Raw genomic sequence first — 27,977 nt, 5'->3', positions numbered from 1 at the left:
TATAAATGTAAAAAACATTTTTTTCATTTATATTGCTATAATTAATGTAGCACATATAATTTAGCACAATTAAATTTTAACAATATACACACACAAATATGAATGTTTAAAATCCTGTAATTTTTCAGTGGAATGACTATTTTTAAGATTTAAAGTAATCTAGTCATAGAATAAGAGGTTATTTTCATTTTCTTTATGCCGCAGGCTCTGCGAAGTTCTTAATCTTGATCCTAGGCATGTCCTGATTGCAGAAGTAATCTTCACAAATATTGGGGGGGCTGCCACAGCTGTTGGGGATCCTCCAAACGTGATTATTGTTTCAAAGGAGGAGCTGAGAAAGAAGGTATGTATTGCAAGCTGTTCAGCTACTAAATCTAAGTATACATGTTGACTTACGCAGTGTTGAACCTTCTCCTCCTCTAAACAGCCGTATATACAGAAAACAATCCACTTCTTCTGCTATGCTATTCCTTTCTTAGTAGGATGACCAGACAGAATGGAGTGATGTTTTGGGGAGAAAATTACGATGAAGAATAGACATTTTGATATGGGCTGAGAATACCAGATTTCCCTTTGTATTTTTTTTGGTGTGGGAGGTGGGTTTATTTGTCAATGGAAGAGGGAAGAAGGAAGCCAAACAATGGAGGGCAACAACTTAGGGAAAAAAGGAAATATGAAAATGAAGATAAAAATCCGAGATTTTTTTTTTTTTGGCTTTTTTTTTTTTTTCTTTCAGAATAGGCTTTCTCTCAAAAGTTAAATATATTGAGACAAGTTGGTTCTTTTTCAGAAATTTCAAACCAGAAATAGTTGTCCATACACAAACCCCACAACATGAGGGTCTGTGTTGCCCCATAGACCCATGTCACACAAATCTCCACTGCAGGCAGAGACTTTGTCCTTCAGCTGCAGCCCAAGGGGGTGTAGGGCTAAGAGGAGAGCAGGTCTCCTCCCGTGAAGCACAGACCACAGCTGCCTCCCACCTCCTGCCAACACTGTGGTGTCCCCAGGCTGCAGTGACAGATTTTAACTTCCAGCACTTGGCTCTCCTATTTATAGATAAAATCATGTCATTTTGCTGGGTGACTGGTGCCAAAGGGAAGGGGAGGCTATGGTGGCTGGTGCTGGGTAGGACTGGAGGACCCCTGCCAACAGAACCATCCTGGTTCCACCATCTCCTCCCACCCATGTGGCCCTCTCTGCCCCGTGGAGGGCAGAGCCACTTCCGGCAGGTGTTCATGTTTGCAGCCTTCAGCCTCTGCATGGAGTTGGTTGTGTGAGTTTTCCGTGCTTCTAGCTGTCCCTGCCACCCTTGGTGCAGGAAGACATCAAGTCCTGCTTCTGCCTCTGGCACTGTGCTCCCCGCTGTTGTCATCACTTAAAAGAATGAATCCTGTCTGCAATTGCTGACCTAAAGATATGTAAATCCTTTCAGTTTTAGGTCAGTCTGCTCATATAACAAAGATAAGAGTGACTTGCAAAACCCCTAATCATGAACTACAGACACTACTGACCTTGCAGCTTTAGACATTTTGAAGCCTGCACAATTAGTTGAGTCTTGCTTTAAGACATATCTCAAGACTGTTGGATAAAGTGTCCTTTAGCTGAATGTTGCTCATTATATGCTAAAACGATTATGTAATGCAATATACAAATGTGTAACCAATTGGCTCTTTAGGATTTGACTGTAGTGATGGAATTTTGTATATAATTAATGACTTGACTTTTCTTGCTGGCATGCTGGCTTTATTCCAGCATCCACACTTGCACAACCCTGTAATAAAACAGTATCTCGTCTCTGTGTGCTAAATTTTGTATGCCCACTGGGTAAAGAACCCTGTTTTTGGGACAACACTGGTATCCCTTGGTGTGTCACCCATCTCTGGAGTGCTGTGGGCACCAGGGAGCAGTCTGCTTGGGATGGAGGGGGCAGCCTCTCCTGGGCCCGGGCACCTCTGCTCTCCTGCCCCTGCACCAGCACCACCACCAAGCATCAAGATAGGAAGGGCAGTAATGTAACAGGCAAGTCTTGTCAGGACACCAGACATGTGTTTTCCATTTTGTCCAGTTGTCGTAAACCCCCAAAATAAATAAATTTAAAATAATTCAATGTAGTGTATGGGCTAGTGTGAAAATACCTGCACAAGTGTGGTTAGAGACTAGTAGTATAAGATTCTAGTTTTTATTTGGAGTCAATTATGTTTCTATTTCTTTGCCAAAAAAGAATGCCTTCTAATTAACTGAATACACTCAAATTAATGAAGGACTTTCCAGGTTGGAAAATGTTTTTGAAAGGTCATAGTATTTAATAAATTGAATGTTTACCTTCAAAATATTTGAAACGTGCTGTAATTAGTTTTGAGACTCTGTAAAATTCCTGATTGAGGATTTGATAGCTAAATTTTACAGTTTTAAATATGAAATCTGTGCAACTATTTAAACCATATTTTCTAAAGGAGAATAATTATCACCTGCCATGCAGGTCATTTTCCTAAATTCTCAGAAACTCACAGTCTCTGTAGAACCTTTAGAAGTGGCTATAAACATGGGAAGCAATTAAGCAATCACATTGAAGGGAAACAATTTTACATTTGTCTTGAATGAGATATTGATAATTTTAGGAGGACTCAGATTTATTATATAAATATCCTAGCAAATGTGACATTATAGTGAATTCTGTGTTTGAAACAAGCAGAAAAACTTTCCAGATGTTTTCACTCCTGATTGTTTTCAGATCTCTGTTGCACCACAGAAATGAGGATGTAAGAAAATATATCAGATTCAACACAGGACCATGGAGCTTCTACTTCTTTCTTATATTCTCAAATGTTATACCTCTGTATATAAATAAAAGAGGGTCAAAGGCCTATCCTTGGCTCTGAGACTGAATGACATGGCCTGGCTTAGGTCCTCACTGCTTAGGGCTCACCCCCTCTAAAGGAAATTTTCCTGGGAGACCACTGACGGGAGTAACTGGATAAAGCCAAGACTGAGGACGGGACCATCTGACCTCTTACACTCTGTGCTGTTTAACTCATAGCATGATTCCTAATTTTGTCTGTCTGCTCCAGGAGTAGAAGAAACATAGACACTCTTGTCTTGTTTCTGAAACTTCATCTAGTAAATGCTGACATGAGGAAGTGTTTTATGATCAACCCTAAATCTGCCTCTAAAACTCACGGCATCTCTGCTATGATTGTATCTAGAAAAAGTTATTATTTTTCTTAAGTGTTTAAGCAGTAAAAGTGAAGTAAAAGGGGAACCAGCACTTAATGCAGTATTTTTAATAGTATCTGTTACGATGCTTTCTTACAGAAAATACCTGGGTTTTGCCTCTTTTTAGCATTATGGTAATGTTTTTCCCATTCTGCAGAATTTTTATCCTTGATATGGTCATTGAAATTCCTCTTTTCATCCCCTTGCACTTCCTTTTCAGTGTTATTTTTGCATAGTAAATACAGAAGTACTTGGACAACTGCCCCTGTAGGAGGCTGAATAGCGTATGGCACTATGTGGGTGATTGGTTTTTCTATTAGGTGTGATCAAGAGGAGAATTTTACCAATCTTCCCAAAGTTTTACTATTGTGCATCAACCTCTAAAAACAGCCTAGTAAGATATTATGGAAGTTTACGCTTTCTTAAGAAACCTTGGTTTTTAAATCAACACGAAATGAAGTACAGCCTTGTTACTTTGGGTGTTGTTATTGGGTTATAGTGTTGGAAATGCTTTAATCTTTGTTTACTGTAGTGCTGGAGAGATTTTTCTCCCTAGCTTCTGGGGAAAACTCATGTCATATTAAGAATATTTTATTCAAGTATGCTTGAATAAATAAGATTTTTTGTTACAGTTTACTCATTAAAATGTAGGGATAAGTCTGATTATTTGTTGTGAGATACAAATGGATGCCAAAAGGATTTTTTCTTTGTAGGAATGGTTAATTTATAATACTGACATATTCCCTACCATCATGCCTGGAACCAGTGGAACATTTGCATAATAGGAGAGGAAAATTTGTTGTATTCTTGCTTGTTCTTGGACTTGGAAGAAGTTTCACAAAATAGTATTTATGTTGTGATTTTAGGGAAGGAAAATAAGAGTTTTCATTAAGAACAAATGAAAACTCATTCAGTGAATACAAAACTTTTAAAATTTTTTTACTACCTTCAGAGTACAGGCCATTGTTAGCAAAATTATATTTTCATGGTGAAGAGATATGTGCTTCAAACTTTGAGAACGCAATTTTTATAAGCATGATTGGGTGTGAACATATTCAAAATGGGTCGTTGTTTTCCGAAATTTTGAATATTAAGTCCACTATATTTGGGAATCTCACAGGTATCTACAGTCATGGCTTTGAAATCAGAAGTTGCCTGTGCTCTAAGCTTAGGCTGTGATTACAAGTTCTTTAGGGAATGGATGTTGAATAGGTCTCCAGAGCAAAACAATGGTGTAAACATAGCGTGCAAGAGTGTACTGAGCTTTAATCTGCCTAAAAGAGGAAATGAGAAGAGCAAAGGGAGTTTTAGCATGTGCTAGCCACTGGATTATTTACTGTGTTTGTTAGCATGTCATAAAGGTTGTACTGTTAATCTGATGTTTGCTGAGAGTCTTAGGGTTTCACCATCCACTTATTTCTGCCATTTAAAAGGAATTCCTTGGAAAATGGGTAGCCATCAGGTTCTGCTCTTCTGCCTTTCAGAGACTTCCAGCCTTCATGCTGAAATTTAACATGATGTGATATTTAGTTGATTATGTTTCATGAAAAATTGTGGTACCAAAAATTTATGAATGGAGGTAGACAATTCTGAAAAATGGAAGAGAGAAAATCCTGTGTATATATCTAGAAAGGTATTTCAAGCACGGGAAGGATTGAAATGGATTGGATTGAAATGAAATGGATTCCCATAGTTTACTAGGCTATTTTTGTTGAATTTGCTGGATACAAGCTTGTAGAAACTTTTAATCAATTTGTAGAACTCCTACCTTTTCTGTCAATATTTCATTGATTCCTTTTCTGAAGAAAAATTTAAATCCTAGGTAAGGAATATGAAATAAAATTTATGGGTTTATGGCTAATTTCATATTTTTTCCCAACTCTGCATGAAGTAATCATTAAAGAATATATTGCAAGACAAAAAAGGATGTTTGCCGGTGTCTCAGATAAGTATTATCTTCATGTAACTGTGTTAAACCTTCAGTGATTTCTGGCTCAGCAACCTCATGAGCAATCACTGCTGAGACAATGTAGATCTCAGTCACTCAGCTAGAAGGCATGTTTAAACCAGTGTAGAAATAATATATTAGTCTTGCTCTTTCTCATTTTATTAGTTTTAAAATACTAAGTAAAGGGCATTTTGGCTAGAAGGACAGTGTTTTCTGCTCCCTGAACTGCTGCATCCAGCTATAATTTTTGGTTTCTCTTTGCTCTAAAATGTCAGATTTCTTCTGGAAAGGTCTGAATTACTAGAAGTTAATTTCACACCTCCAAAAGCAAAAACAAATTAACAATCAGGATGATAGAAACTTAGTATTTTAGGGAAACATCATGATACTTGCTCCTAATACGACATTAATATGTTAGACTTTGCATTTAAATGTATAAACCAGGGAAAGATGCCCACTCTGTTTCAGCTCTGAATTGGTAGGCAGTAGAACCTTTAGGCTGTTTTCTTGCTAAAACAAAATCTTTAGATTTTCTGTTGACTGGGGAGCAGAAGAAATATAACACAATCAGCATAGCCTCAAGTAAGGGACATTTGAAGCATGCATTGTATTTATCTGATGAATCGAAATCTCCTGGAAGAAAAGTATTTCTTGCCTATTGTGCATGTCAATTCTATTTCAGTCTATTGTGCAGGAAAAAGAAAATCTTTATGAAAATGACATTTTGTTGTATGCATCAGGCATGTGGAGCACTTTAATGTGTTTTTACAATGCTGAATGCTGGCCCCAGCAGTGCAGAGAACTCAGGAGGTACAAAATGTGTTATCCACAGCCACAAAGTGTACGTATGTAGGCTCTATGGAGATGTTCCATGCCCTTTCAAGGGTGAGGGAAAGGGACCAGGAACAAGTGATGAAGTAACTGTATCACCATCTTGCTATCTTCTGCTGCATCATAGAATCATAAAACAGTTTGGTAGGAGGGGACTTTCGAAGGCCGCCTAGTCCAACACCCCTGCACTGAGCAGGGACATCTTCAACTAGATCAGGTTGCTCAGACCCCTGTACAGCCTGGCCTGGATCTGGATCTTCCACCTCTCTGGGCAACCTGGGACAGTGTTTCACCACCCTCATTGCAAAAAACATCTTTCCTCATGTCTAGCATTATTTATATCTGTGTTACAAAGTAAGCTTTTTAGTCTCTTGAAGTTCTTCAGAAGCTGTCAGTTCACTATGAGCTACTTGACAATGTCTGGTGTGAAATTTGCCTTTTCCTTCCCTGAAAGTATATTTTGTGTGATGCAGAGAGGCTGGCACTAAGCAACCAGCCTAAACCATCAGGGTGGGCAGTGAACTGTTTTTCACCTGAGCCCTTCTGATACCAGCCATAAAAAGGAGTGTAGTTAATAGTCCTCAGCCTCCTCATCATGACAGGGTACAAGTTGTCCAAGGCTAGTGATGGTCAGGATTCGTTTTCACTCACAGTCTCTTGTGAAGGAAATGGGAAAGAAAGCCAAGAGTGAGGGATGAGAATTGAACCCAGCCTTGCACTGTGACAGACAATACTGTCATGCAAGCTCTTACCTGAAATAGGCATTCTCCCTGTTAGAAAACGATTTGTTTCGACTGAATTGGAAAGCTGTTCTGCAGTTGCAGCAGAGCAACATATTTTCCTTTCCCCTAGGGATCTCAGAGTTAAGGAAGATCAATAGGGTGATATTAAAGAAGTTTTGCAAAATCCTGAATCTCAGCCCAACTACTCTTTGAAAAGTTTGGGTGAGCTCCTGCATAGGATACCAAAATATCTAGTAAACAATCTTTTTCTCTTGTACTGATGTCTCCAAATCACTTCTAAGGCTCATCTATGTTAGCTTAGCTCTTACGTCATGAAGCTGTGTTAAATCTGATTTTTTTTTTTAAAGAGCATTGTGATGTCCATCTTATTTAAATTCCTTTCAACTATCAGTCAAACCTGAGACCTCCTTCTTAACCACAGCATTTCAGTTTGCCTTCTAGGTTGATGTGATTTTTGTTGTCATAGAGAAATTAGTTTTGTGAGTTTCAGGCAGCACATTTCTCGTGCTTTATTTTTTATTCAAGAATCTTCTGCATTGTGATATTTCAGTAAGAAAGAACAATTGCTTTGCTCTAGAAATGGTGTGATATTCAAATGGTAGAAGCAAGTGACTTTGTAAATCTTTGTGCTTGTTTGCAATAATATACTTAAATTCAATCCCATTAACACAGGATGGAGACATCACACATTTAAATTTGAGAGTTTCCAAGGATTCTTTGAGTTCCTATTTCTTGCCTTTTTTTCTTTTTTTTTTTTTTTTTTTTTTTTTTTTTTTTTTAGATTTTATTTCCTACATTAGCAATTAGCTTTATACTTGAGTATCTCTGCAGAGAATTTCTGCTGGTATACTCTGCCTGGTAGCTGGCATCCTTCTTTATGACATGGGCACATTGCTGCCAGCGTAAGAAAAGCAAAAGTAATTTTCCTGATTCTGGTAATTCTAGGTTGAGTATATTCTGATGACCTCTAATTACTTTATTTCTCCTCAACTAGCTGTTTCCCGATCGTTTTGTTTTTCAGAAGATAAAATGTTTTCCAGTCAGATTTAGACATTGTTATTATGCTGGTGTAACTTCAATGTTTTTGCAGCTTAATTCCTTTCAGCTTTCTATCTCTCCTCAGGTCATTTTAGAGACTATACAAAATGAAATACTTATTTTGCATACTTCCTGAGCTCTTTAATGGCACATTGTCAATACCTGAGCATTTTCCAAATCAAGGCCAGTTCACCTTGTTTTTAAGGATTATGATTTTTCTGGCTGAAATTTTCTGATTTCTTTTCTTTTTTTTTTTTTTTTTTGGCTGCAATCTTAGAGGCAATTCATATAGAAATGCATTTAAAATGGGCTGCAATTAAGGAAATATACATAGGGATATGTAATTTATATACTTTGGGGGCAGGTCTTAAAAACATTGAGCCTCGCAAAATTTCAATATTATATATATATTTTTTAATTGTTATTTGTAACTTTCCTGGAGTTGTGAATATTGATTTCATCATTCATAGAAATGTCTCCTGTAGCTCTGAATCTCTCACTTGATACCCAGAGGCCAACCTTTCTGAGCATTTATAAAAATTGACTTGTAAAGTCTTTCTTGTAGAAATGTCAGACATTTCACTGGCTGACCTGTTATGTAGGCAAACTGAATGATGGTATATTATTGTCCTTTGTGGTATCACGTTTTTCTGTCCACTTCTTAAAATAATCTTATTCCAATTCCTGAAGAGTCTTCTTTCTACTTTCATGAAAGAAATGGCAGTAGCCGGGTTATAATGAAAGGTCAGTGAATGAACAGGTATAGAATTTCACCTTTTAGTGGCCAGAGAGTAGAAGAGGTAAGGAATCTACCATTAAATAGCAGTTAAGGGTGGTATCTTTAGCTCATGAAGCTGAAATATGTATTTTTAATAGAACCAAATTCTATTCCTAGGTCTGTATATTTATATTTGAGATTTAACTGTCTGCAAACTATGGATCTTTTGCAAGAGTATCTTTGTCTGGGTACAAAAGTTCTTTATGACTTTAATCAGTTTCTTGTGTTGTGTGTTATTTTTGTGCCCTGTGGTGCAATGGAGAAACTTTTCCTTTTTTGAACCAGGGACATTTTGGACGGGGCATTTCCGAATAAAGTCTTTCAGTAGGAGGCAATATAGCTTTCTAAAATTTTTCTTAGCATTACAGAAAGTTCGTAGGTAGCACAAAGGTATTAGGTAAAAGGCAAGTCACTGTAATCCTTGTAGAGACATAGAGGTGTGTCACAGGGAGAGCCCATGACTTTCTAGAGTTTCTGGGAAATCTGTGGATGCTCTGAAAATTCAGTTTGGACAACCTGAGGTATCCAGGGCTTGAACCAATGTTTCTTCCAAATGTGAGAGGGCTGCTCTGCTGGGTTCACCAGTTCATACAGCCTCTGCTCTGTGAATATAAGACAGTTCCTTGCTACCAGAGTCGCTGGATGTGATTGGCCTTGGAGCATCATTGACAACTTGTGTTTGGAAAGGCAAGTCATGACTATTTCAGAAAATCCCAGCCCAAAGGATAACTGGGATCCACTACAGTGTGCGTAATATGGAATCACAGAATAATTCTGTTGAAAGGGGCCCTGGAGTCCAACGTCCTATTCAAAGCACAGCTAACTTCAAAGTTTTAGGGCGGATTGTCCCTATTCATTCTCATTGCTTAAAACAGTAGCTTTTTAATATATCCTGCCTAATCTTTTTGAGAACACGTTCATTAAAGTTTTTCATTCTGCAAAATGTAAATAAATGTGTCCATTTATTAAGGAGGCAGAAAAATAAATAGACTATTGACATATCATATTTTTATTGTAGAAGAATATTTGTGAATTTAGATGAAATTTTCATTCAGATAGAATTGTCATCAAAATCCATGTTGTTATCAGTTTAAAACAAAAACTGGTCATTAAAAATTAACTATTTATGTGGCTCAGTGTAATTTTAAATGAATTTACAGCGATTCAAGTGATGAAAGTTAATGATTCGGTTTGGTTTTTATTTTTCTATCTGTGTCAGAAACACTAGATGTATTTCAGAATAACTCATGATCCTATTTTTTAGTTCTCTGAATTAAATTGTGATGTGGCTTGTCTCCTAGAAATAGATGAAATACAGCATAAACTATATTTGGAATTTACTTTATTGGTTTATATTTATTATTAGTTGCTTAAATACATATAGTTGAATACTTTTCCCTGTAGGTAATATGAGAAAATAACTGATTTTTAATTTAGATTTTCATTTTTATTTCTAGGGATTGGATTTCGCAGCCTTCACAGCACATATGTTTGTTGGTATCTGCCTTGTTGTTCTGGTCTCCTTTCCTTTTCTCAGACTTCTTTACTGGAACAAAAAACTTTACAATAAGGAACCAAGTGAAATTGTTGGTAAGTGTGAGCATGAAAACATTTTTATTATCACTACATTGAATATGTGCTAAATAGAAACTGAATAGTGCCTACTTCAATATTGTCCTCAAATGGAAGTGCCCACCCTCCTTTCAGTCTCTGAATTTTATATATAGAGAGATATATATATATATATATATATATATTTATTTATTTATTTATTTACTTATTTTTAAATAAGAATTTAGCTTTTATTTCTAGTAGTGATATTTTCTGACTTTTAGAAATGGATGTTTTTTTCTGGTGCTAAGGTTGAGGTGTTGATGTGAATTATTAAATATCTTTCAAAATTTATAGGGATATTTTGCATCATTTATAGCCATAGGCTAGAATACCAGGGTGTTCTGCATCACAACAGATAACATTTACTCAACATATTGAGTTCACAATCTAGCCTTAGAAATATACCAAGTTTCCCTTCTGACAGGCATAGTACACCGATACTTTCCCTCACTGCTGGCTTTCTTCCCCTGTATCTTTTCAGCAATCTTTTCCAGGTCTGTGGTCGCTGAAGAATATTTCATCAAGAGTAGAAGAACTTTCCAAGTTCTTTCCAGCTTGTCTCTGTGGCTCTTCCAAACCTGTATTTCTACAGTGCATAATTTCTAGTCAACTGGCAGCCTCTGGAGAGCCTTGAGAGACTAAATGTTATACTTTGTACCACAGATATAAACAATGTTAGACATGAGGAAGAAGTGTTTTACAATGAGAGTGGTAAAACATTGGCCCAGGTTGCCCAGAGATGTGGTAGATGCTCCATCCATGGAGACATTCCAGGCCAGGCTGGACGCGGCTCTGAGCAACCTGATCTAGTTGAAGATCACAGAATCACAGAATGTTAGGGATTGGAAGGGACCTCAAAAGATCATCTAGTCCAATCCCCCTGCTGGAGCAGGAACACCTAGATGAGGTCGCACAGGAAGGTGTCCAGGTGGGCGTTGAATGTCTCCAGAGAAGGAGACTCCACAACCCCCCTGGGCAGCCTGTTCCAGTGTTCTGCTACCCTCACTGAGAAGTTTCTTCTCAAATTTAAGTGGAACTTCTTGTGTTCCAGTTTGTACTCATTAACCCTTGTCTTACCATTGTTTGTCACCAAGAAGACCCTGGCTCCATCCTCCTGACACTCACCCTTTATATATTTGTAAACATTAATGAAGTCACCACTCAGCCTCCTCTTCTCCAAGCTAAAGAGACCCAGCTCCCTCAGCCTTTCCTCATAAGGGAGATGCTCCACTCCCTTCATCATCTTTTTGTCCTAGGCTGGACTCTCTCCAGCAGTTCCCTGTCCTTCTTGAACTGAGGGGCCCAGAACTGGACACAATATTCCAGGTGTGGTCTCACCAGGGCAGAGTAGAGGGGAAGGAGAAGCTCTCTCGACCTACTACCTACCTTCCTTCTAATACACCCCAGGATGCCATTTGCCTTCCTGGCCACAAGGGCACAGTGCTGGCTCATGGTCATCCTGTTGTCCACCAGGACCCCCAGGTCCCTTTCCCCTACACTGCTCTCTGACAGGTCATTCCCAAACTTATACTGGAACCTGGGGTTGTTCCTGGCAGATGCAAGACTCTACACTTGCCCTTGTTATATTTCATTAATGTTTTCCCTGCCCAACTCTGCAGCCTGTCCAGGTCTCACTGGATGGCAGCACAGCCTTCTGGCGTGTCAGCCACTCCTCCCAGTTTGGTGTCATCGGCAAACTTGCTGCCAGTGCACTCTATTCCCTCATCTAAGTAGTTGATGAATATATTGAATAGTACTGGCCCCCATACTGACCCCTTAGGCACTCCACTAGATACAGGCCTCCAAATAGACTCTGCCCCATTGACCATGACTCTCTGGCTTCTTTCCTTCAGCCAGTTCCCAGTCCACCTCACTGCCCGATCATCCAGACCACACTTCCTCAGTTTAGTGGCAAGGATGCTGTGGGAGACTGTGTCAAATGCTATACTGAAGTCAAGGTAGACCACATCCACCACTCTGCCATCACCTATCCACTTCATTATGTCTTCATAAAAGGCTATGAGGTTGGTCAAGCGTGACTTCCCCTTGGTGCAGCCATGTTGATTGCCCCTAATGACCCTCTTATCCTTGATACACCTTGAGATGGCACCAGGATAAGTTGTTCCATCACTTTCCCAAGGATGGAGGTAACTGCTCATTGCAGGGGTGTTGGACTGGATGACCTTTGAAGATCTCTTCCAATGCAAACCATTCTGTGGTTCTGTATCAAAATGCTAAATATAGAGCAAGTTCCTGCCTGTTCTACACAGGGCTGAAAAGGAGAATCCTTTGTGGAAGAGATTATCTTTTTGTTGGGGAGGAAGCGAACCCTTGAAACCTCCCAGATAAAAACCTTTGTAATTAAGCATCCTTATAAAAATGATTACTTTCCTTGTTACCTGGAAGTATATTATTAAATCTTTGGTACTCAGCACGTTTCTGTAACTTCCTAACTTTCTCATTTAAAAAGAATTAATTTGCTTTTCTTCATTTCTTATTTTCCAATAAAAGTCACAGATTCATGGACAGTTTCATGAATAACTAGAGTTATTAGATACTTTAATTTTCTTTAAAAGTGCCAGCTTGCAAGGTGTCTTGAGATAAGAAATATCCAAACAGTCCAATTTATTCTGCCAACTGTGAGTAATTTTGATTCTGACATAATAGCAGTATTTTGAGAATATACATTTTAGAAAATAAAATTATTATTATTGTCTTTAATCTATAATTTTTTGAATTGTATGTTTTTGATTTTTAAGAAATCAAGTATGCATAACATTTTTTTAAATTAGTTTGAACAGTACTGGCATAGTATTTTTGCAAGTGAAACATTGCACACTTATAAGGGGCTGGCACATTTCCCTCAATTTATCTCTTGGTAATCTTTGTTACTTGCAGCCTAGTATGTTCAGACACAGCAGTCTCCCAATCAGTATACCATGTGTTCTTTCTCATAATCAGCTGCTCCTCCATTGCTGTGAAGGTAATCAGTAGCTGTTCAATTATAGCAAATGTTAAAGCACTAGTCTTTCTCTTGAAATTTTCTGTTAAAGGGGAACAGAAAATGACCGACACAGTTCCATTAGGAGGTAGCTGTCATGGTTTGGATTTGCCGAATGTGCTCCAAGGTCCTTTCAGGTGTCCTTCCATTTGAGGTTGCCATGAATTTGCGATAACATTGAATGGTTTGTTTGAAGCAGCTGTTTTAATCAACTAAATACCAGCCTTCCCTCAGCCTGTCTTCAATTAGCAATTAAACAAGATATGTGATACTTAATTGGTATATTATTCTACCCATATATTTTTTTCACTGTATGCCATGTGCTTTAAGCTTTTTTCTATTGCTTTGGACTGCACAGATTGTTGAGAATGGATAAGCACTAATTTTAAGAACAGGCAATGCTGTTATTCTGATAATACTTTGGTAGATTAATTTCAGTTCTGTGTGTTGCCAATGTCTTTAAACACTCAGCTTTTTAGATGGGGCTCCAGCACCTGTACAACAGAAAAAATGCATGTTCATTCCCCAGAAGCTACTGTCCACCTGCAGTAGCTTGAAGCAGGGCATATTACAGAAGAAAAAGGAATGTGAAGAACTCAGACATGAGAGAGAAAATCAATTTCTTTTTAAGAATGAAAGGGTACTTTGAAGACTTTTTTTGAGTGCCACTTTCAGCTGATAAGCTTGCACCTTGTCCTGTGTGATGTAGAAAAAGATGCTAGGATTAGGGCAGTAAGTTGAGAAGGTTTACAAGGTATAGGTACCGTTTCCCAAAAGACTATGTAAGAGAGAAAAAATAATATATAAGTAGAAGAGGAATTAAAATTGGTGATCTCTTTCTTCCCCCTAGAATATTTTCTTTCCTGAAACCAAAGTTTTTTACCTCTCTTAAGGGTTAGCAATACATTGCTTAGTCCCTGGGTAGCATGACAATACACTGTTATGTCTCAGCTGTGGAGATGTGGATAGACTTCAGTGTTTGATAAAGTCACTGTCCCCAGGTCAGTGCACCCATGTGGTCCAGTGACAAGTAGTGTTACTGCAGCTTTTGCCAAAGAGGAAGGGCTTTCTCTTAGCATTACAACTAGTTTGGCACCAGCTCCCCATTTCTCCTGTGTTGCTTGCTCTGGTTTCTGATTGTTTCACTGGCTGAATGAGAAACCCACTATTGAAGTGGTGATGCCAGGAAAGAGGGAGCATGTTATTCCCTCTGGTGTGGCTCACTGTCTGCAGTAGCTGGGAAAATACTGCTACAGTTAGTAGGATAGCCAGTATGTAAAGCATACAACAGAAGGAATTTTCTAATTAATCATAGTCATGTAAAGTGTTAATGTGTGAAAAAGACAGTGCTCTTTCCCACGACGTGAAATGTGGTAACCAGATGAGTGAGCAAATCTGTTTCTTCCTTCCATGTGGAGTTTTACAGCTGCTTCTCCAAGAGAAGAAATTGGGGAGAAGGAGGAAAAAAGATCTACAAAACTGGCAGTGAAAAGGTAGAATGCCTAGGAAAGGAAAGAAGCGGGGGAGCTTGTCCGGCATGTGCAATTGTCAGGACTGTGTGGCTGCAGACCCAAGAAGTCCAGGCATTGTTCCTGGACTTGGCTAAGTTCTGCTCACATGGGGCCTCGTTTTGCATGAAAATGTCCAAAGCATGACACAGATAAGGTGAAGGTCAAGAGAGAAAATAATGTAAAACTGAAAAAACTCATGTAATGTCCTGTGAGTTTTCCCCTCTGTGTCCCATAGTGTCTGCTATAGTACTTTGTGCTGCGCGAGACTGACCAAGCGTAGGTATCACCAACTGTAATTGTAACTGAACACAAGGTATAGCTCAGTGCTGCCACTATTTTGCCTATGTGAAGCCCCTTGCCTGTCATAGCTCTGAGATGCCTGCCTGAGGGAATGCTCCCCAGGGCAGCTGGCCATGGCTAAGGGGGTAACAGCTTTGTTCTTTTCTCAGGTCATGGGGTGCCTGGGTGGCCTCCGCATCCTCTAACAGTGGTGCATGCCCTCACATTATGCCCTGGAGTGTGACGTAAAACCTTTTGATTTAATGCTGAAGAAGAACTATTCTCATGACTTGCAAGCCAACCCCTATGCCGCTTGAAACTGAATTGAAAAAAGTCCACATAAAATAATACTAATGTCCAAGGCCACAAGGACAAGACAGGAGCACAGAGGGGACCCAGGGTAAGGAGTTACGTAGCATCAGTACAGCTATGTGCACTGCTCAGGGTCAGGGAACAGTTCTTAGCCCTATTGTAACTACTAACATATTTGTAACCATAGGAACCATTTCTTGCTAGAATCAGTGAGGTTCAAGTACCTAGCTGGATTGAGTACATTGAAAGGTCTCAGTCCTGAGGTACATCTGTACCTGTGTAGGTAATTCACTAGCTGCTAGTAAAACAATCTTGGTATTTTAGTTTAACTGTTGAAAGTAGTGGGCAAATTGGTTCATGTGAGAAAACCAGCAGGCAGATTATGCATAGAATAATGATCAAAGAAAGGGATAGTTCAAGATATTTTCAGGCATTCAACTCCAAGCTCTATCTGGTTGACAGTTTTGCAATATGCATTGCTGTCCTCACCCAAGATGCTAAATTCCTGGGAACATATGGGAAGCATTTTTGTATCGTGAAAAACAATGTGGAACAGGAAAGCTTTTTTCCTTTTCCCCCCTTTTCATTAACAATGAATAGTTAACATTTTAACTCTACTGTTGTAGATGACAGCACACAAAAACATGCAAGTTTCTTACAAATTATCTTGGGATCTAAGATCCTAACTGTACATACTGTGTTTTTTACTTTAAGGGAGTGGAAGACTTTCAGTCTCAAAGGAGCAAGGTAGTCATGCGGTTCTTGCAAACTTTGTGTATACTCCTTTTTGGATAATATATCAGGATCTATGAGGGTCATGGTTTTATGCTTGAAAATGTAAGGAAAAAAAATATTTTATTATTTGCAGCTTCAATAGACTCATAGAATAGTTTGGGTAGGAAGGGACCTTCGAAGGTCATCTAGTCCAACCCCCTGCAATGAGCAGGGACGTCTTCAACTCGATAGGGTTGCTCAGAGCCCCGTCCAGCCTGGCCTGGAATGTCTCCAGGGATGGGGCATCTACCGCCTCTCTGGGAAACCTGGGCCAGTGTTTCACCACCCTCAGTGTAAAACATTTCTTCCTCATGTTTGGCTGAGTCTCCCCTCTTTTAGTTTAAAATCATTACGCCTTGTCCTGCCATAACATGCCCTTCTAAAAAGTCTGTTCCCATCTTTCTTATAGGCCCCTTTTAAGTACCAAAAGGCTGCAATAAGATCTCCCTGGAGCCCCAACTCTCTCAGACTGTCCTCACAGGAGAGGTTTTCCAGTCCTCTGGTCATCTTGGTGGCCCTCCTCTGGACCTTCTCCAACAAGAGAGGGTCTTCTAATAGGTCTTATAATGATCAGGGATGAAAATAAGTGCAGTTATTTACTTTACTTTCAAACATTTTAGATCATTTATGTTTCAAATCCTGTATATGTACTTTGTACTGCTTTAGAGTTGATGGAGTATTCTCCTTGGAAAGAGGAAAATGTTGATCTGTCTTCTCGATGAAAATAGTATACTGACATTGCAAAATAAGGAAATATGATAGTCTCATTTGTTTAGTTCATTGATAATATAGCCATCAGAAGGCAACTGTAATATTACTTTACCTGTCTTATGCAGAAAGGAAGTAAAATATAGTGGCATTTTGAATCAATAGAGGAGCACTTCTTATTTTTATTATATACATTTTTCACAGAAGGAAATCAGTATAGAAAAATCACTGATGGGAGGTTCAAACTTAGGAGGTGGTACCTCCTGTTTCTTTTGCAGTACTTGGCCCGCAGGATTTTTGTGTGCATACCACAGCTGTGGGATGATTATACAGATATACACTGGTCTTATAATTAACAGTGTTTTGGTGAAACTATGACAGCATTTTTCACTTTACTTGAATGGCTCTGAAGCTCACGAGATCTTCCTGATATACAGAGCTTAGGAGAACAATTTAGGTTAATTTAACACCTGCTCAGTATCTGTTTGCTGCAGAGCACTTTCACTGTGATGATGTTTCAAATAAATGTGTAACCTTGACAGATTTTTAGATTATTCCTGCCATTTTTATTTATCAAAAGGAGCTGAAGGTATTAGTCACCATTTTTACATTTAAACCGGTTGCTAAAAGATATGGTGAGTCTGAAGTGTGCTTCATTATTTTGCCCTTCATTTTGCCCTATTAAATACACTAGATGAGGCATTATCTTTTGGATTATGGGAGTTGTTGTCTTCAGGCTGTATCTTTTAATGATTCTTTTCATTAATAGGACTTTGGGAATAACATGTTTAAGTGGTTTATTTTATTTTATTTTATTTTATTTTATTTTATTTTATTTTATTTTATTTTATTTTTTACTTCCCTTCTTTTTTGCTGGTATTGAAAGAACCTCAGAATTAGTTATGCCTGGTGCAAAATGTTTTATGATTAGAAAGCATCTATTCACTTTTGAGCAGAGGATAATGAATTTAACATACTTTATTTTTGGTTGTGGGACTTGTACTTTAGTGCAAAACACGGACTAAATTATTTGGTTTTCATAGGTAAATCTGGTGGTTTGAGTTAAAACTTTTTGACAGTGAGTTAACTGGAATTATTTTTCTAGCTTTCAAACCTGCTGAAAATTTTTTGAAACAAACTACACTGGAATGTTAGGTAAATGAATGCTCAAAGTACTTGGCTCTACTTCTCATGACCCTGTGCCATTCTCAGTGTAACAGAAGAGAGTATTGTGATCACATTAGGCAAGTGTTAATTAGCACATGTGAAACCTAAATATACTCAGATTTCCGCTTTTAAAAGATAGGGAACTGCAGTAGAGGAAACTAAGGGGCAAAACCACAAGGACTGAATTAACTCTATGGCTCAAAGTCTGACTTACCCAGGGATGAGGACAGAACCCGTGTCACGTGAGAGAGATCCCTTCCCTTGTTCAGGGACAAACGAGCTGAAGAGTTATATATGTCTTTAATCAACCATCCTGAAATGTTTTGAGAGATCTAACCCTCTTTAATAACTGCAGATTACTCCATCTGAGTGTTATGAGACCACTGTAGAGGTATTAAATTGACTATTCTCTTATTAAATACAAGGGGTAGGCTTGTAGTGGTGTAGGTTCTTTCAGTAGCTAAAATTACAGGGGGAAACCCTAAGCACAGCGAGGAAAAATTCCAGTTACATTTTGAAGGAGAAGGATACTTGCTGTTTTGCAGCTTTCTGAACAGCCTGACTCCTGGGGCTGCTGCAGCCTGACCCAGCTTGCCCAGAAGGAGACTCCTGGGAGGTGACTTGGGTGCGTGGTACCATCTGAGCTTTGCAGTTTTCTGCCTGGGCTTCAGCTGCTTTGCTGCAGGGATGAGAATGTTCTGTAAATCCTGTGCCATGGATGCAAGCCCATGCTGGGCATCTGAACTGGGATTAGGGGACCAAATGGGGCCCCAGCTGTCAGACTGAGTTGGAAAGCTTGTATAAATGCTCCATAATGCTCCATATTGCTTTCTGCAGCATTGTGCAGATTTCTTGCATTCCTTGGCAAGGGTTTAGTTGGATATGGCAACGTGTGTTTTATTGCACATTTGAAGGCTCTGCATCCTTTATGCCTCTGCTTACCTTTATCCATGATTGATAAACTAGATTACTCAAAAAAATAAAGACAAGGACATTTCAGGCATTTTTTTTTCTTCTTTAATTAGAGACATATGCTTGTCTCCTAGGAGAGAGGCGTAAGTTGTTCAGCTGGAACATGACTTGAAGTGAATTCTTTCTACACTTGGGTTTCACCTTTCTGACTTAGTTTCTGTGCTTTTTAAATGGAGATGAGACTTACTGTCTAATAATGCTTAGAAGATTAATTATATATCAGGGATTTTAAAAATTACTAAAGGTTATAGATATTATTATTACTAGATTAAGCTATAATTCATGGTACTTAATTTGCTTTTCAGTTAACATTTAAACAGAAGTATTCTTGCTCTAAGAAGTTAGCTAAGAAAAATAATTGCTTTGCTTAAAAAAAGTTAAGCTACAATAGCATGTGGAGAGAGAAAAAAAATGTATTCAGGGGAACATGCTTTGCATGTTGTTAGTCCCAGCCCAGGAGTGCAAATTCATGTTGCTTGCAGAAAAGTAGTTAAAGCATTTGGTACAATTGCAAGTTAAGAATTGCCATTTTATGATAATTCTTATCTCATCAAGGTTGGTCATGCTCTTCTGAGTATCTTCAATTAACAAGACTGTCCTCTTCAAATTATTAAGCTGTGAATTAATTATAGTCAGTTTTTGAGGATGTCTCCTTTGTTATTGGCAGTCAGGTGGATGGAAATGTGTGATTAAATGAAAAATCAGTCTGACTATTAATTATCAGACTGCAGGAAGAATATGAAACTTCATGTTTAAATGAAACTTCATGTTTTCTAAAATGTCACATCTCAGGTCAGTAGCTGAAAATCCATCAAATTCACTGCGTCTGGGACATTTTATCTGTGGTCTCCATGGTAAAATATGACAATGACAAAACCAGAACAAATTAGCAGCATAGAGTTTACATATTTGTTGATTATTTATGTGATCCTAGAATTAAGCCTTTTTTTTTTATTATTTTCTTGTTGGAAAAGAAAAGAGGAAAAATTGTATGAAATAAAAATGTTAGGTATATTGACATGCTGCCTTGTGGGCTTCATGAGCAGTACCATGTTCACGAAGATTTTAATATCATAATGGTCTGAATTCCCCAAGTGAGGTGCAGTTCTCCTGTCTTCTTTTAGTCCATATCACTGCACACTAAACTTTGCCTTGCTTATAACACTTTAACTACTGTTCTTACAGTTGCAGTTAAATGTTAATTTACCTGCTTTAATGATAGACTGCCATGAAAGACACATGCCACACACACATACCATTTCAATTATTAGCAACAGACCTAGCTATGATAAGGTAAATTGGTTAGTATGCTGATCCACCAATGAAGCTACCTCTGTGAAAAACCTGCAGACTGGGTTTTTTTGGACAGGCAAGTGGAGTGACTTTGCCCTGGTACAGCATGACTATTAGATCCCCTTTGAGGAGGGGACAGGAACTTATGGGCATGGGAAAACGGGGTATGAGACCTGCCCATTCAGGGGCAGTCAAATGCTGTGTTTATGCTGCCTTAGCCATAGTCTCAAAGTGATTGTAAGACCTTGAAGTTGCATTAAGCCCTTGTCCATGATGTGTAACATAGCATGTCATAAAATATTAGATGTTCCCAAACTCTAGGGTTTGCAGACCTGAAATGGGAGGAATATATAAAGGCCAAAGGTTTTTGGCCAGGTTCAGTGTTCTCAATGACCTCAAGGGTCCTGCATTATATTTCCTTCAAAGCAAAAACTATTGCTAATGCACACACATCACCTGACACCATAATAGGCTATTACAATAAGAGTATGCACGAAAGAGAAAGAGGAGAAACATTCTGTGGGATGACCTAGAAAACCTCGTCACAAATTGCTACTGCATTGACTGTTCTGATTTTCAAAGGACATTTTGCTCTGAAGTAAATTCCACAGAAAGTGGGATGGTCACATTCTTGCGATTTTTAAAAAACTAAGGACTAAACAATCAAGCATACACTTGTTGTACATAAAGACAAGATCAAAACCATGTGAAAAAAAGTGTATATTTTAAAAAATAGACTAGAAAGCATCAGGCTGACCTTACTGAACCCAGAGATTAGCCCCATGGCACTTCAGTTATGAAACAGGAATTTTCAATGAAATTTATACTGCTATCTGCTCTGTGGGTTTATTTGTGGCACAGACACAGTGACAGTAGCTGCCTCTTTCTGAAGGAGAGAAGATAAAGATTCTTTGTGTACAAATACCTGCTGGGGATCTGCATCTTGGTTAGATGATGAGAGATTCAACTTTCCTCCATCAGCAAGACCGTTGGTGAAGTTTCACTTGGAAATGAGGACATGAAATGCTATGACAGGATGAACAGACATGATCAGGAAAGGTGTTGCAGCAAAGACAAGCTGTTGAAAAGCAGGATGTTGAGCTGGATAATCATTCTTCATGAGCGTTTGCCAGAGAAAAAGACAAAGAAACACTCTTTCTCTTAGGCTGATGATGACAGACAGTTTCAAAGTCCAATTGACCTGAAAATTGTATGAGGAAACAATACAGAAAGAACTATTCACCTACTGAGGTGATTCACCCACTTCACCTGCTTATATTAAATACAAAAGTTTCTATCTTTTTCAGGCTAAAGCAGCATGTAGGATCACAAAAATATTTCTTTCATCCCTAAAAGCTCGGGAAACTTAAAAAAAAAAAAAAAAGTCACCTGGGAAATTGCACAAGAGAGTGTGCAAGAAAGCCATGTTCCAACCTTTCTCCATCTACTCTTGCTCATCTATATGGGAATGAACAACTTCCTAGATCACAATTTCAGACCATTTTCAAGGTAGATGCCATGATGTGGAAGCTGCCAATTGAAATAGCTGGTTTCTTCATTGAGCAGAAACTGTGGAGCTGAAGTAGACCCCAAACATGGTCACTAATTTCTTTTAGAAATTGCTAATTACATTGCTTACAAATTCAGAGACTTAAAGTTTAATCTCACCATTTTATTAAATAAAAAAAAAGCCACAACTTCTGTGGTCTAAAATAAGGTGGTTTTGCACAGCTCCCATCCACTCTAATCCTCAAAAAGAGTTTTTTTGTTTTATTTTGGTTTGATGTGGTTTGTTTTTTCCCCCTATAGTGAAGATCAGAAGATCAGCTGCGGCCTAAAGCTCTGGCATTTTCTTGTTCTGGAAAAAAATGGAAATATCACTGCTGATACTGTTGTGTTTGTCATGAATGATGAAAAAATAAATGATGGCCAGGACAGGGTCTCGACACAAAGTTACATGGATCGTTTGATAAGCAGGACCTATCTATGTTTTACTGTAATTTACTTACAGATTATGCTCCTGGCAAGAATCACCAAATATATTGCATAGAAAAGGGGTAGATTCTGCACCTCTTTGATATCTGTGGTTCAGGTATGAATCCCTTCTTGGAGGAAAAGCTTTAGCCACGCTCTAGTTGTTTAATAACCTGGGATAGTCACTGGGCTTTATATAGTGTGAATTTGAATTTCTGGTCTTGCACTGTAAAGCTCAGGCAAAGATTACCATTTTGATGGATGTATGCTCATCTATGATCATGAACCATACAAACCATGAGTCAATTGCTGTTCAGATCCCTTTTTTGTGTCAATTATGCAGGCTCTGGACATGCTTACTTTTGTTTCTAAATATCTGAGTTTCTGTAAAGTCTAATTCCCTCTTACGGTCAGTTTTTACTTATCTTTATAAATACCTGGTCACAAAGGAAGTGGGGGAACTAAACACATTTAGTACTCTTTTTGATAGTAGATACCACAAACCAGTAAGGATTTGCAGGTGCAAGTGTCTGCCTACATCAAACTATGTTTCAATACATCTTATGTTATTTTTTTTTAAACAAATAATGTTTTTAGTTTGTATGCATGGTGCAAAGACTTCCACATCCATTTCTTGGGACAAGAACAATTCACTCATTGAACCAATTAAGATATAAAGCCATGAATTCCTGATGCATTGTCTTCAATGACATGTAATTTGAGTGGAACAGAAATGAAGGGTTAGGAAACACCCTGTTGCTTCATCAGGAAGCATTTGGGCAGACAGTTTATGAATGAATATTCTTTTATTTCTTTAATGATTTCTTGGAAGATCCAAAGGTTTGGTTTTTTTTTTTTTTTGGCATACCCAGTCTAAGATCTTTTCTGAATAGGAATACATGCTTTTCAGTCATTCTCCAAGGCCTTGAAAATACTGGCAAGAAAAAAATCAAAACATGCTGAAAATCCTGCCAAGATTTTGGAGGCTTATTTCAGGTGTTAATTAGCCTGTCTGAAGTTACACAGGATCAGATATAATCCAGGTCTGCACACAGGTGATGGTAGCTGTATTTATAGGTATTTTCAGTGCCTAAGAATTAAATCCTCTTAGAAAACATTTAAAATGCTATTAAACAATATTCCATGAGACAGTGCTAAATTTTAGTTCTGTCTTACGCTGATAAAATTGCTTGTATGAACATAGAGTGAATAGAATCATGTCCATTCTGAATACAGTGAAGGAGCATCTGCTGTAATTCCTAACTACAAAGTGGTTAGTATCTTGTTAGCAGTATAACCATGTGTATTGACAGTTTATTTTCTGATGCAAAATGAATGTGATATAGTTTTAGCACTAAAGCTTGTGGAAGGCATTTGCAGGTGTTTAAAGACAGTGCTTCTTTTTCTTTGTAAAAGGACTTTGAGATTAATTTATTTAAAATTTTGAAACATTTCTGTATATTTTCCATTCCCTTGAGCTCTGCAAAATGAATGGTAAGAGGAACTTCCTACTTGGAAAATCGTTAGGAAACCATTCATATAATTTAAATAGCTTTGAGCCCAGAGCGCATTACACATATTTTGTGCATCTCTGGTTTCATATGAATCACACCTGCTTTAAGATAAGCGATTTTTCTTCTTTTTAGAGCTGAAACATGAGATCTATGTTTGGAGACTGACTGCACAGCGCATTAACCCGGCCAGCAGAGAGGAAACTGCTGTGAAATGCCTCTTGATGCAGAAGGTGCTGACTCTGGAGACACTCCTGAGGAAGAAGCTGAGGACATTTCACAGGTGAGCAAGGACCAGCATATCCCACCTCCTCTGCTCTGACCCTCGGCGGGGACAAGCCCCAGGCACAGGCAGGGAGCTCTTCCTCATCTCGGCCTACAGCCAGGGATGATGGTGTGGCTTTGTTAACATCAGGGCTAATATTTTGGTTTGGTCAATGGGCTGAGGACTTAACTCCAGTAACTTTAGGCAGAGCTAAAAGTGAAGGCATTCAGGGATCTTCTCTGGAATGATACTGGTATTTTTAGCTGTCTCTTGATCAGAGGCATGTTGGGGCAGACGTGAAGACTCATCCTCAGCCTCAGTTAAACACAAAGTGTTTTAGGATGACACCGATGTGTAAGGTCTGGAAAATGCATGTCAATGTGTCCCATATCTTAAGGCCTAGAAATTTAAGGTAGTTTTTGATTTAAAAAGATCATAAATACATCAGTAGAAAAATTTAGATTTTTCCTTGTAATAGTGACTTCAGCATAGTAAAATACTATTTTTTTAACTGAAAAATTTAAGTGTTCTTCAATGAACTGTTGAGTTTGAAAAATATATCACCAGTGAATTGCTGAATTTTTAAGTAAATTCATAATCAAATCTTCGATGTGAACGTGACTGTGGACATAATTAACTGTTCATGTACAGAAAAGGAAAAGTTTTTATAAATGGGACTGACAATAATGCTAACCTTATTTTGTTTATGTTCTGGCAAAAACAACTGTTGCGCTATAGAATTTGATGACTGAGAATAGCAGTGATAAATACTTTGAAAGTGACTGACTAAAATGAAACTGAAATAATTAATTTTTATTAATAAACATGTTAAATAGGCAGCATGGACAAGGACATGTAAAGATATGATTTCTTAACCTCTTCTAGTAATGAGATGGTTTTTGTTTATAAAATTTTTGCTGATATTATGCACTTTGAATGGAATGACTGTATTATTACTTGAAGACAAAAAAGGCTATTAAAATCACCTCTTTTTAAAAGAGATCATGGCAGATTATTAGACTTCATGACACTCTAAAGAAGATACTTCTGAAGTAGAAATAAAAATTGCATATTTAATCTTGAAAATCGGGATTCCTCCAGCACGGTACATTTACAGCAATGTAAAAATTCATTAGTGTTAACAACAGCACTCCTGAACTGCAAACCCCAAGGCTTTTTGCTGGAGAGCTGGTTATGCTGATAACACAACAAAGTTATTTGGATCTTAAAAACTTCATTATAAAATGCAAATGTAAAATATATGTGTTCTGACTTGTTGATATTAGCACATGACCCTCGCTTTATTGCCACAGGGCATACATTCACTTCTGAAACTGCCAAGGGAACTACATATTGCATATAGCCAGATCCTATGCTGGGGTCCATACTCTGGAGGCCAGCTCTTTCCAAGCCTGTTGCATTCTTCATGAATTGAAGGGTTTGTGAATTACTGGAGAGTGCTATAGAAGTGAACTCTAGTGTGAAGTCCCATGAAAATGTTGCTGTTGCCTCTAAGAAGGCCATGACTCCTTTATGGTAATAGTTGCTCCATATGGGGGAAAGGGCGATCTATTTGTGATGAGAGGGATTTATTCCAATGGTCTTGGCAGAGCTTTAATTTCACTCTGGAAAAAAGCAGGTGTCATTTTCTTTCAGGCAAATTTCACAAGAAGATAGAAACTGGGAAACAAATATTCAGGAACTCCAGAAAAAAGTAAGTAGATAGATGACAGTTTTTGTCACTATCTGTGTGAGCAGGCCTGTGCCTTTATACAGAGAGAGTGCTTTGAATCTAATGTAAATTTAATAACTTTCATGATAGCAGAAAAGCTAACAGGCAGGCTGGTGATCTTCTTTGTGGGATGAGGTTACTGAACTGCATTGTGAGTTTTTGTTAGGTTTTATACTTTTGTTCCTTAGAAAAATGCAATTTAATTGATCAATACATTATACAGCAGTGTTTTCTTAAATTTTTAATCCATGGCCAGAAAGACTCAGAAGTTGTCAATAGGTTGTTTATAGCCACGATGCATGATGGTAGAGTACACTCCTGCTGATGTATTGAATACCAAGTCTGATTTACTGCACTGTCTATGACATGCCTGCTTTATTATTCAAGTAGAGATAAACCCTGTGGATAAATCCTGTTCTCTTTGCTGTGCACACTTTAACACCGCCTATAGTCTTTCTGCTGAAGCTGGCTCTGATAAGATGTAAACTCTCCAGTGGGATTAAGTACACCTAAATTTAATTGTCTAAATGTCACATCCTTTTCACCTCACTGGCATCACTAATGAATTCAGACCTGTGTTTGGGAGCTCAAGTCCTTGACTGGGACACCACTGTCCTACGTGTCACACCAGAAGAGAACAAAACCAACAGGATTTCTCATTAGAGTTTCACCTTTTTCAAGGCACTGCATAAAAGAAAACTTTTTTAAAGAACAGAGACTTACTTGTACTTTAGGAGAGCTTTAAACTATGTGAAATGAGACAGGAACTCAGGCTGGGAGAAGGTGGTTCCCTGGGTTGGTGGCAAAAGTGAGATCAGAGCAGAAAAGCAGAGTCATGATGGAGGGTGAGGAGCTTGGCATGCAGATGGAGGAGCTGGGCACGGGGGTGCAGAAGCTGCACAAGGATGATGGGCTTGGCAGGCTCATGAGAGTTGTACTGGAGGCATGAAAGATCTGAACTCTGGGCTAGGCCATAGGTTTTCAAGGCATATGTGCAATAAAGGCTGATTTTGTCCAGGGTCATGAAAACACAGAGTACCCTCTGTAGTAGAAGTTGCATTTCAACCCTACTTCTATTGAAGTTGTGATGGCGGTAGCTGAGCACAGCTGAATCTATTCAGCAGGTGCTAGCTACTTGTATCTCAGATCATATTGGGCCACATATTCCTTTTTTTCTAGGTATGCCTGAAATGTTTCAATTTAAATATTTCTGTCTTTTATGCTGAAGAGGAATATGCAATATAGGAACAGAAGTTTGCACTTCACCCATGCATTGTGAGCTCTATGCATAATAGTTAGCTCCTTCGGTAATACAGCTATTAATTTTTTTTTTTTTTCTTCTTGTCTACAGCACAGAATAACAGACAAAATTCTTCTCATCAAATGCCTGGCTGTGCTGGGATGTGTTATTCTTATGTTTTTTCTCAACTCATTTGTTCCAGGCATCTACCTAGATCTTGGTAAGTTTTACAGATTTGTTCTAAGTAAAAAAAACATTATTTTTTCTGAGCCTGGATCTTTTCAGAAAGCCCTTTCTCATATGTGTCTGGCCTTGCAATCTCACCAGGTTAATCAGAAGATCAGTTTCTCAGAACGGGTTTTCAAAATGCAGTCATGTCCCAGTCACCCCAGGAGGAATAACAGAGTGCTCATGACTTAATTTTCCCGACTTCCTAATACTAACAAGCTTGCTAAACATTATAGAATGAGTAAATTTGACTTTGGCATCGTTGCACTGTAGATTTGAGTGAATGACTAAGATGGATTAGGGAGATCAGAAAATAATCACTCCATGGAAGAACAAAAAGGTAGTCTGCCATTACTTCTTAACTACAGGTAACTCTTTGTATAACTTCCTGTCTCTATTACTTTATCTCCAGAATACAGTATTTCCCAAAATAAAATCAGGAAGACACTTTTATATGTGTGAAATGAAAGTAGCTGTATGCATACTTTCTACATATATACCTATACATGCAGGTTTTTGTATAGATAGCTGTATATCTGTATGAGGACAGGCTCTGCATATCTTAAAACCAGAACCAAATTAAAGCTCGTATTTAACTGAAGGAAAGTCATAAAACATACCTGTCCATTGCCATACAAAAAGTTAAAAATATTTTTTTGGCTGCTGAGCATTTGAAAATTATGGGATTTCAGATTTATGTTTTTTTCATGCAATCTTAATTCCCCCACTGTGTACATCCATCCCAGTGGTTGAAATATGTAACAGTCTTGAAGAGAAGTAACTCATAATCGATAAAATATTGATTGCATCATCATTTACATAGCTATTACATTGAAATCCAT

The 27,977-nt window shown here is 38.1% G+C and overlaps 1 protein-coding gene across 1 annotated transcript in view; it reads left to right on the top strand.

Annotated features, from left to right (window-relative positions):
* The window catches only part of OCA2 (OCA2 melanosomal transmembrane protein), a gene marked incomplete at both ends in the record, with an annotated part of 177,946 nt that overhangs the window by 66,623 nt on the left and 83,346 nt on the right, over window positions 1-27,977 (top strand). The window contains 5 exons of the mRNA XM_080345885.1: window positions 205-343; window positions 10,012-10,144; window positions 23,806-23,953; window positions 25,592-25,649; window positions 27,019-27,127. Of these exons, the coding sequence (XP_080202011.1) occupies window positions 205-343; window positions 10,012-10,144; window positions 23,806-23,953; window positions 25,592-25,649; window positions 27,019-27,127 (587 nt within the window). The remainder of the gene's footprint in view (window positions 1-204; window positions 344-10,011; window positions 10,145-23,805; window positions 23,954-25,591; window positions 25,650-27,018; window positions 27,128-27,977) is intronic.

The sequence above is a fragment of the Nesoenas mayeri genome (genome assembly GCF_963082525.1).
Source record: "Nesoenas mayeri genome assembly, chromosome: 1".
Taxonomy (NCBI): domain Eukaryota; kingdom Metazoa; phylum Chordata; class Aves; order Columbiformes; family Columbidae; genus Nesoenas; species Nesoenas mayeri.
The sequence above is the reverse complement of the archived record's forward strand: the minus strand, read 5'-3'. Positions and strand labels throughout refer to the sequence as shown.